We start from the raw sequence: 11635 nt of genomic DNA on the forward strand, positions 1-11635 counted from the left end.
CCAAATTGGCTAGCACAGCTCCACGCATCGCTCTCTTTCCAGAGTTTCAGCAACAACAACAAAGATGCTGACCCCCGATAAATGAAACCGAGAGAGCTCCTATGCGTCTATTTGGGTAGAATCAGGACTCTAAAAAACACGCAAGAGATGTTGCCATCAAGCCTCAGTGGTCTTCAGAAGTCTCACAGTGAGGTCTGGTAATCAATGTATATTTTTTTAAAATAAAATCTGAAACAGAAAAACTTCATGTCAGAGAGTTGAATGCTGAAATGACCTAAATCGTTACCACCTACAGCACAAGTTATTTACACACACAGAAAGGTCCCAGGTCGAGTTCTGCTGCTAAAGCATTATCAACATTCCTCACAAGTGTGATATGATCACCATAATCCTAATAAATAATTAATAATGGCCACGCTTTATGAGTGTTTACTAAGTTTCGGGGGCCGTGAGAAGCCCTTTGCATGGCTTATCTTATCTAATTCTCACCACAACCCTGAAAGTATTCCAGCTTCACAGATGAGAAGACTGAAGATCAGAGACGTTTAGATACTTGCTTCAGCGAGTAACAACAGAGTCAGTGCTCCGTGTCAGGACGGCTGACGCAAATGTCTCCCACTGTGAAACGGCTTCCCATATCCCTCAGCTGCCCTTAAAATGAACAACCATCGTCTTTGCATCCTCGTTGGTTTCATCAGTACTTATATTGTGTGGAGTAATGAACTTTCATAACAGCTGATATTTTTTCCCTCAGAGAATTAAAAATCCCAAGGAGGATCTTCTTTACATGGGTTTAAGTTTGAGGGGGAAATATCTTTGAGATTATCAGCAATTAGGAACGAATTGAAACAGATTAAGGCACTTCAGGTATTTCTCCTCTCCTAGCAGAATTCCTTGCCCACCCCAGAGGTTGATTTCTCTCTCTCTCTCTCTGTCTCTCTCAATTATTTGATCACAGCACTCATTATGCCCATGCTACACAATGTGAAGGATGAATCCCATCTGCCCTCTTTTTTCCTAGACCAATAGCATGCATTCAGACTGTAGGGACCACATTCCCAGTAGCTGCAGGGCTTCTGGTGGTGGTCAAGAAATTGGAAACTCTACAGCTTGAAAACACTCCATCAAGCCATTCAGCCAGTGGCATTTCACATAATGCTACATGATTAAAGACCATGAAGGTTAAACATTCTAACCAGACACATATGTCTAGCAATGGTCTTTTGAAAACCCCCATTCTGAGGAACCATCTGGACATTCCAGGTGATCTCCATGCCTACTGATGGGGGCCTACTCCATCATACATAATAGTTTGTGTAATCCAGCAGAGAATGTATTTGATGGCCTCTTTTGTTTTAGCTTCTTTAAGAAGAGAGCCAAAGATTGACTTCACTTTCATCAAAAGAATATTGTTACACATAAATAAGAATGCCCTGGCTTTTAAAGAGTGATAGGATTTAGAACTTGTTCCTGAGCAGTGTCAGGCTTTAGATTTTAATTGAGACTCTGAAGACTGAGAAGACTCAGAGAATGGATGCTGGAAATGCCCAGGGATAAGTTTCAGCTGGACCCAAGGAATGCCCTTCTAACAGCAAGAGCAGTGCAGGATTTGAATAGACTCCCTGGCTCTCAGAGAGTGACATACTCATAAAAGCAGAGAGTCAGACAAGATCTTAGTAGCTGTCCCTCCAGAAGACTCTTTAGACAGAGGAGGAAAAGGTCACAAGACTGGGAGCTTGAAGACCGAACCTCAGACTCTTGGACTTCAGATTCACCGGACAGAGAATTTTCCTCAAAAACAAACTGGATAAGTTCAAACAGAAATTGGATTAAAATCTATCGGGGATGCTGCATTGATGATTCAATGTTTAGGTAGGAGAAAGTGGGTCAAGCATTATTTTTCTTGCTAATAGTCTATGGTATTGTAGCTCACTGCCTGGGATAAGTGGTACAATCCTCGTAGGGGACAATATACCAGAGCACCTCATGATTCTTCCCCCATCCTGAGGGTATATGTGGACAGAAACGTCATCTGTGATACAAAAAAAATAGGATACGTCCATGAAAAATCACTTCAGTAGAACTCTACCTATGTGCATGTATGTAGATATGTATGTATGTATATGTACATATGCATATAGTCATATATACGTATATATGTACAACTTTGTGTGTGTATATATGTATATAAAACTCTGTGTTTCTACACAAAGTTGTGAATATAGAAACAAAATACAATGTCGTCTTGATCATTTTATTAAATTATCTAAATAAACATTGTGCTGTTACAGTGTTCCCCCATTTCTCTTTTAGGAAGTAATTTCTTTTTTTTTTTTTGAGGAAGATTAGTCCTGAGCTAACATCTGCTGCCAATTCTCCTCTTTTTGCTGAGGAAGACTGGCCCTGAGCTAACATCCATGCCCATCTTCCTCTAGTTTATATGTGGGATGCCTACCACAGCATGGCTTGCCAAGCCGTGCCATGTCCACACCTGGGATCCGAACCGTCGAACCCCGGGCCACCAAAGCAGAACATGTGAACTTAACCGCTGCACCACCAGGCCGGCCCAGGAAGTAATTTCTTAACACATAGTTTTTACTATGCAGTATAAGCTCTTCTAAAGAATGTTAAATTTGATTGGGAACTGACTGATTTGTGAGATGCGGAATAAACTTTTATAAAATGTCTCTGAAATGTAATGCTTTGCAGTGGACCACAGCATTCATCGATTAATATTTGAGGTTTGGAATCTTCAAAACAAACTCCAGAGGTCGATGCCATTTTGCGACGTGCAGTTTTCTGAGTCGTGAATCTAAAGGTCTGTATGCAAAAAAAGGGGTCACTTAAGCAGATAAATCAGACTGCCCAACAAACACTTTTTCTGAGACTCAATTGAATTCGGCCAAATGTTTTTAAACTTCTGTTCTTTGACGTTATCAGCTAAACAGTATTTCTCATTAAGCATCTGAAGGATCACTTAAAGATTTCAGCAATGCTTTATTCCATTTTATGTGGACAATTATAGGCCATGTTAGCCGTCACAAATTTGAGGTTTCTTGAACAAATACAAACAGCCCTTGTGGAAGTCCGGGGCCTGATATTAATTTTGTAACAAAAGAAGAAAAAATTTAGGACAAAGAGTATAATCTTGCCAGAGTTTTTAGTGTTTTATTTAAACACACATACCACATCTTTTACTATTCTTTCCTTGAAAAGTCATTTATATGACTCGTATCTCTTTGCACATAAATTTTGAATGGGCAGCAGAATCTTGCCATTTCTAGAACTCACTTAGAGTCAAATTCATCCTGACACTTAGAATGCCGACTAAACCTAATATGTCATATTGTCAATTTATACTTAAATTTCTTTTTCTCCATTATGCTACATCTTCTAGATTTTGCCTACTTTTTTTCATAAACTGACCACAAAACTCTCTCCTAATATAAATTTTCAGTGAATATTACATTCCGTATATTTTTTAAAATCTGGATTTTCCTAGCTCTGGTCAGATTTAATTGTACTTCAAAGAGGAGCTGCCGAAACCCTGGCAAGATGCACTAGATCAAGCACAGAGAGAAGACCCAGAGTCATAGATCTGGATCCTGAAATGCCCGATCCCACTTTCTTTGCACCATATTCCTGGTTCTTTTTCCTAGGTGCTGTTGGTTGTCAATATCATCAGCGTCTCCATGTATATTCTCATTTATCTTTCCTGTTTGGCCAAGAAGACTATTCTCCCCTGTTTTCATTTCATTGTGCCATGCCCAAAGCAAGTGTGGGCTACATCAAGTTCAAAACAGTAAACACCGTATCATCACCCTCTCCATTCTCCTCAGCTGAGAAATAGGACCTAGACCCAGATTTTTTAGATATCCCATTTTGGAACTCATTCAAAATACAATTTGAAGCTTCAGAATTTGCGTAGTCACTAAAGAAATTTATTCTGTAAGTGACAAATGTAGAAACTATATCAGTTCATTCTATAGTTTTCTAATTTTAAGGGGGAAAATTAATTATTATTTACTGCCTGTAATGACACAACTTGTGCAAGATAGCAATGTGTTAATGCATTTGACTACACTTGTTTCTTCTATTATGCCTTTCTTTCTCCTGGTATATTAGAGTGAGAAGTAAGGATCAAAGCATTTGGAGATTTTTTTTTTCCCCTTATGTTTGATATCAGATGACATTTTATATGAGTAGAGCTGGATCCTGGTTGTTGTGTAACCAATGATCCAAAGGATGTTGATAACGTAGAAATTTCCCCAATTGGTTTCTTTGTTTTTAAAGTAAAAGGGTAATTTAAAATATAGCTAACTTTGTTTCAGTTTTTGATATTTCAAATAATTACTATATAGAATAGGACTCAAAATGGTTCATTGAATTGCCTAACCCTGACACTGCTAGACCTTTCGAAAGTGGATGGCTTACGCAGGTACCAGGATAAAGACTTGATAATATGTATTATCTCCCTGGAAGTTGGTACACTTACGTAAACAATGGCTCAAAAGCCATCAGCCAAATCGAAAGTGAACTAGTATAGAAAGTGCTGAATGAGTCTATTATGCGTTATTTTAGCTGGGGTAATGAATATTGTATGATCCCTTAATGTTGAAGTAGTTTTGTACTATTTTGGTGTCTATTATTCTTAGAGAATACTTAAGTAACGTAATGGAGCTAAGCTTAAATGCTAGTTTACTGTTTAGGTCATTATTTTTCCCTTTTTTGCCTGCACTTTGGATTATATAAAATCCTGCAGAGGCAAGAAGACACTTTCAAGATACAATAGAAGCAACGCTAACTTTAGAGTGGTTCTTTCCTGGGAGGAACACAGAGCATTTTCACTCATGATTTCTAATTATAGGGCAGGTGATCAAACATCGCCGAATGTTTTCCTGGAAAAGGCACCATAAATAAACATTTAATCATTTTATAGATGAGGAAATTTAGAGATCATAAGATTAGGTGACTTACTTAGAACTAAATATATGTATGAAACTAAGTATATATATAAATATATATAAAACTAAAATATATAAATAAAATTAAATATACATAAGTAAAACTAAATATATATAAATACATATATATACACATAACTAATATATATATACACATATATATATAAAGAGAAGGGAAGGGAACTAGACATTAATTATCTATTATGTTCCAGGAATTGAGGTAAATAGGTAAATGTTTCATAAAAAATACCCCATTGACCCTCCCCTGCTTGATATCTTTTTCCAAGCACTAAACCCTTATAAAATTCCAAGGCACTGTTACCAAATCATTTCTACCATAAAGACCGTCAGCTATGTTCCCAGCTAACCAGACAAAAGCATGGAAGCAGCAACTACTTTTATTTCTTTCCATAACTCACTAGGGAGCCTAAAACCTGTCCGAGGCCACTGAGCTGGTAAGGAATTCCACTGACATCCATTCAGATGTCTAGTAGCTCCTCCTTTCTCTCTCATCTCTGCCTCTGCTTCTTTCCCCACTGTCTCCTTTTGTCACGGCCACATCTATCAACAGCTGTTCAGATGATGCTCACTTCAGTTTATTATTTATTTAGGAGTTTCGTCTTCGAGGATAGTGGATTAGAGTCGATGCAGTCACCTTCTTCCTAAAACAGCTAATTCATCATCTTGCTACACATGCTTGGACCCTTTTTGCACCTCATTATTGTGTGTGCCCACCAGTGGTGATCATTCTTTCCAGCCTTGATTTTCTGCATTTTCTGGAACTAGTTTTCTTATTCACTTTTCCCAATATCCATCCTTACTTACCTACACAAATGCAGATAAATTTATATCTACATTTTAAGGACAGATATGAATGTAATTTTATAAGAGAATGCCTTTATAATTCAACATTCCCACTTATTTTGAAATTAATAAAATACGTACATACCTCATTATTGTCATTTTTATCTTATATTACAACTACATGTTATCTGCTTAATGTTAACCCAACCACCATTTGAATTTATCTATCGAATTAAAGCTTTCAAAAATGTGTTGATTTCCTTTCAACAAAAATCAAACTTTTGATATTCAACTTGTCACCCTTAGGTCTCTACTATGTTTGGAAATCTGCTTTAGACTGGTCTCTTTTTCTGTTTTTAGCAGATATCATCAAAAAAAAAAAATCTACCCCTTTCAAGGGAGTCTTATGCAACAGACCAACATCCTCATGCTAAATTAGTGGGCGAGTAATTCTAGAAGCAGTGTGCTTTATTTGATGACAGTTTTTAAAGTCATGAACTGCTGTTTCTCTATGGCATTTGCTTTCTTTTTCCTTATGAGTTTAAAAAATTCATTTTATCTTCTTTTTGATCTCAGTGATTTTCTCTCTATCCCCCATGCTACATATTGTCACTCTAAGCCATGTGTCTAAATGACAGTGCTCCCCAAAGATCTAAAAACTTTAATTTTTTGGTTATAAGATTAGATTTTATTTAAATAAATCATAAAGGAACTTTTATGGTTCATTAATCATCCTCCTCCCCTTTCTCTGTTTCTGATCCCATTCTGGCTTGGGGAAAAGTCGTATGCTAATAAGGATTATAATTAGATAAGGACACGTGGTAGAGTCTGCGATTACTGAATGATGCTTACATATTATTTCTTTCTGAGTGGTGGCTAAAGCAGCATAGAGTGATTCCTAGGTGAAAGACCAGATGAATCTGCCAGCTATCATTATTTTAATAGGAACAAGCTCCCTGAGAAAAACACTTCCAGCCACTTCCCATCACAAAGTGCATACTGAATATAAAGAAACTTACTTTTACAAATCAAGTCCCCTGTTTTGCTTTTCCTGTTGTTGTTGTTATTAATATCATTTTATCCCAGGAAGTTCTAGTATTGAATTCTAATCCTTTAGAGAACTTGAATATAAGCACACAGATACATAATACCTCTGCTTTGAATAATCTTATAACTAAAACTGAAGTGCAACAAGTTTAATGCTAAGAATAATCGAGAAGAAACATGTCAGACAATTGGAAACACCCACCCTGAAGATCATGTAGAACAAAGTTTTAGGTGTTCTATAAAATGTTTACAATATTGCTTGCAATTTTGTGTCAATATACAAAGATCTAGGCATAACTGGGCTATAATTTATTGAAATCACGTCATAGTTACACTTTGTTAGCCCTTTCATATCACTCCAAATAATCCTCACACATTTAACAAGGTCTCAAATTGAAACCCAGGAAATTCAGAAAGTTGCACTTAGCTTAGTTTGATTACAAACATCTGTCGCTGGCATGCACCAGGCCCTGCTTACCTGTGTCTCCAATTTAGCACGTTGGGGTAGCTGTAAATTGCCCCACTAAACAATCAGATAAAGCTCAATCATCTAGAAACATTTTTCAGGTTTTGGTTTTAAATTTTAGTAGAAGTTAGCCAACTGTTTCTGTTTTTAATAACTTGATGATTTAAACGTTGCAAAAGTTCTGTTTAGGGAAATGTTAGCATGAGGGAAACTCCCATTCTGATGGGAGCTATTAAGTTCTTACTAAGGTGTTGTCAGTCAGTCCCAGTTCAGTAAAATAACTTCATTTTAAAGGAAAGTTTATATAACCTAAACTCAAAGTTAGTAATGTCAAACATGTTGCTCAGAATTTGTTTTACTCCCGTAATATAATATTCACAGCCACCCTGAGAAATGTGTTCTTTGATCGCATTATAGGGTTAAAGAAAATGAGGCTTAGACTAGTTAAGTAACAGGCCCCAAGGCATCACCAGCTGCTGCTGGGCTTGCCCAGGATTGACTTCAGGCTATTCTGCCTCCACAGATGTAAGTCTAGGTTAAATGCATTGATGTCTCTGTTTTCTTCTACTCTTTTCTGTCTTTGAGAGAACTGGTCAACCATGCAAAACCTCTCCATGTATTGTCATCTATAGAGAGTTCTCTCTTCTGAAATATATCAAGGGCATAGATTATTTTAGGGATTTTTTGTTGTTGCTCCCATAGCCTCAAAGCCTAGGCTTTGCATAGTGGGAATGAGGTATGTTTTGCTACTTGACCAAAATACCTTCTGAAGCAACTAGTACGAATTTTTCTTAGGAGACAGAGTGAATTAAATGCTATCTAACCACTGTAAATGCATTTCAATAGGACAACAATTCCAGGTCTACTTTTACTCTCTACCATGTTTTGTTTAGCAAAAAACAGCTAAATTAGAATTAAATAACGGGCTGTCTTTTCTTTCTCCTAGTTCACGAATGTGCCCTTGACTTGTGAAAGGAGGTAAAATATGAGCGGAAACCTGAAAGAAGGAAGTCAGCTGCCTGCTGATTGAAGATGGGATGTAGCTGACTCATTCGGAAACTCAGTAGGAGGGTTGCGTTTTTTTAATCATATAAATTAGATGGGTGCCTATTTTTGCTGTAGGTGCTATCCTGGTGCTTTCTGATATTTTGTGACAAGGCAAGCGGACATCTACAAGGATGGAGTGCCCTATATCTGTCTTTTATGAGGGACACTTGGAGCACAAACCCGCTAGCCCTCCCTGTTGGTTGGGAATCACACAGAACTTTCAGTTGTGGTTTCCAACTGTGGATACCTCAGCAGAATGCCAGCTATTTGGTTCCTGGAAAATGGACTATAAGTTTTAATGTTTTCATTCTGCCATTGACATGTATATTGGAAATTTGTTACTTGTGAACCGCAAGAAAGAATTGCATTTTATGACTGTCCAGATAAATAAAATTAAAACACAAATTACCCCCCAGAAACGAGACTCTTTCTTAGCCAATGAATTCTTTCAGCAGTTGACCCTAGAGGGAACAGGATAATGTTTAACCCATAATCATGCTTTGAAATTTGCCAACTGTCCTGTCCCTTTGATCACTCTAAAGCGAAATATGTTCCTGTCTGTTTGAAAGAGAACCAGATACCATGTACTTTGGTTACGGGGCCTATGCTTGGTCATCAGATTCATAATGAAGCTTTTTAAAGTACAAAGAAATGACCAAAAAAAAAAAAAAACGTGTTGGAAATTCAGGAATTCGTACCTGAAGAAGAGATAAAAAAAGAGTATCTTACAGATGGGTACAAAGACTCACAATATACTTGTGACTCAAAGAAACTAGTTTTCCCTCAGAAATATTAAATGTTCGGTTCTTTTATGCCACTGAGGAAGAAATTTTCCACAACTGCTCAGGGGATAACTTCGGTGATTATGAGAAAAATAATTAAACTTTTCTCAGAACTGTCCTGAGGGACCATTAGGAAGAAAAGTTTTATATATGCTTGTATTGCTAGAGATGCTGAAGTGAAGAGTGTTTGGACGAGCCTCAGAGGATTCTTAAGGACACTCGAGCGTCTCATCAGTGGACTACAATACACAGACTTGGACATGGTGAAGAACCTATTTGATATGAAATCTCACTTCCTGGATAAAAGCGCTTGAAAAATCTTTGACTTGACTAGTTTTTCAACCTTTAACTCTTTGGTATCCTTCAAATAGAACTTAGTTCTTGATGGGAAAAATATCAAAACATTCAAGAATTCAAAAATATTCCATTTTAGAATAATTCATTTTTCCTCACAGATTTAAGAAACTTATTCATAAGATGAAATTAGTTAAACTTTGGAAGTTAAAGCAAATAGAAGCCCGTATACAGGCCTAGAGTAGCATAAAGGAGTCTAGAAGTTAACTGTTAGACATTTAATGTCTCTCTTTTATTTTTTTATTATTTTTTAAATTTTATTTATTTTATTTATTTATTTTCTTTTTAGCTTTTATTTCTTCCTCTGACCCTCATCTGGATGGACACTTTTACAAGATGTTCACTCAGATATGTGTTTAAAATACAGCTATATTGAATTTGGACATAAACAGGAAAAGCTGTACTATTTTTGGCAAAAGACATAGTTAACTAAACTAGCTATCAATGCACTCCAGAATAAGGGGTTGGGAGAGATTTTTCCAGTGGGGAGAAAATGGCTGGGCTAAATGATTAAATTCTTGTATTTTATTGGTGGGTTCTACTAAGCATGTTTAGTACATTTTAGATGAATAATTTACTGTTATTTTACAAGGATTAGAAGTTTCAGGACAGTTCAGAGGAAAGCCTATTTCCTATGAGGTTCCTGTTAGCTATTGCTACTTAACGAATAACCCTGAAACTTTGCAACTTAAAATATAATACCTCACAATTTGTGAGTTAAGAATTTAGTGAGAGCTCAGCTGGGTGAGTCTTCTGATACATATAGTGTTGACTAAGGTCACCCAGTGCTATTCAGCTGGCAGACGGGTTTGGTTGGAGGGTACAAGACAGCTTCATTCACATGTCTGATGCTATAGATTAAATGTTTATGTCCCCTAAAATTCATATGTTGAAATTCTAACCCCCAATATGATGGTATTTGGATGTGAGGCATTTGGGAGGTGATTAGGTTATGAGGATGGAGCCCTCATGAATGAGATTAATGCTCTTCTCTAAGGAGCTCCCTTGCCCCTTCTGTCACATGAGGACACAGTGACAAGATGGCCATCTGTACAGCAAGAAATGGACCCTCGCCAGAAGGTGAATCTGCCAGTGCCTTGGTCTTGGACTTCCAGGCTCCAGAACTGTGAGGAACAAATTTCTGTTGTTTAAACATAAGCTACTCTATGGCAGCCTGAATGGTCTAAGACGTCTGGTGTCTTAATTGGAATGCTGGGTTCGTTAGGACTATATCACCTAGGTGTGGCCTCTCCATAATGCTGGTCTCAGGTTAGTCAGATTTCTTAGGTAGCTCAGGGTTTGCAAAGAGAGTATTCCAAGAGACAAAAGCTGGAAGCTTCCATTTTCTTAAGGCATGGGCCCCCAAACTAGCACATCATTATTTCGGCCATGTTTACTTAGTCAAAGATTAAAGGGGAGAGGACATAGCTACCACTTCTTCGTGGGAAGTATTTCAAAAACTTGTGGCCATCTTTATTTTGCCATGCTTGTGGCTTGTGGTTACTAGAGTCAAGTAAATCCGCCTAATGAAAATCTGCATATTCTTAGCAACCTGGTATGCAGTCCCAAGTAGTGAGCTTTGTTACTGAACATATACTTTTTATATTTCGTTTTTAAACATTCCTAATTCGATAATAAACAAATACAATGAGTAAAGCTTGTTTGGATCCTTAGTTGAGAAAACCAACTGTAAAAGGAAATTTAGACAAGAGAGGAAATTTGAATATGAACTGGGTATTTCGTATGGACTGGGTATCGAGTAATTTCTTTAGATGTGATAATCTGGGCACAGTGTAGCTGACTGGCTCTGGATCAAGATCTCTCATGAGTTTGCTGTCAAGCTGTAGGTAGGAGCTACATCTCAGAATTCAACTGGGGCTCAAACATCTGCTTTTAAGCTCACTTGAGTGGTTATCGGAAGCTTCAGTACCTTGCAGCCTGTAGAACTGAGGGCTTTATTTCTTCACCATTCTACAGGGGCCTCGCCACAGGGCTGCTGGCAACCTGGCAGCTTGCTTCCCCAACACAAGTGATGAGGGGGTGGGGGAAGAGAATATTACAGATGGAAGGTACAGTCTTTTAAAAACAGAATCTTGGAAGTGCCGTCCTGTCTCTTCTAAAATAGTCAAGCTCATAGAAGCAGAGAGTAAAATGGTGGTTACCAGGGGCTG

General features: G+C 37.5%; 1 protein-coding gene across 19 annotated transcripts in view; it reads left to right on the forward strand.

The window, feature by feature from the left end:
• Window positions 1–8747, forward strand: part of LOC139079894 (uncharacterized) — a 613636-nt gene extending 604889 nt beyond the window's left edge. For 16 of the 19 annotated variants that reach the window (XR_011533890.1, XR_011533894.1, XR_011533893.1 and 13 more), the window contains one exon: window positions 8228–8747. Coding sequence is in view for 1 of the 19 variants with exons in the window: in XM_070597548.1 (XP_070453649.1) it covers window positions 8228–8253 (26 nt within the window). In the remaining 18 variants the exon portion in view is untranslated. The remainder of the gene's footprint in view (window positions 1–8227) is intronic. The other 3 variants (XR_011533904.1, XR_011533897.1, XR_011533911.1) reach the window with 3 other exon arrangements.
• Window positions 8748–11635: the final 2888 nt, after the last annotated feature.

The sequence above is a fragment of the Equus przewalskii genome, chromosome 27, assembly GCF_037783145.1.
Source record: "Equus przewalskii isolate Varuska chromosome 27, EquPr2, whole genome shotgun sequence".
In the NCBI taxonomy this organism is placed as follows: domain Eukaryota; kingdom Metazoa; phylum Chordata; class Mammalia; order Perissodactyla; family Equidae; genus Equus; species Equus przewalskii.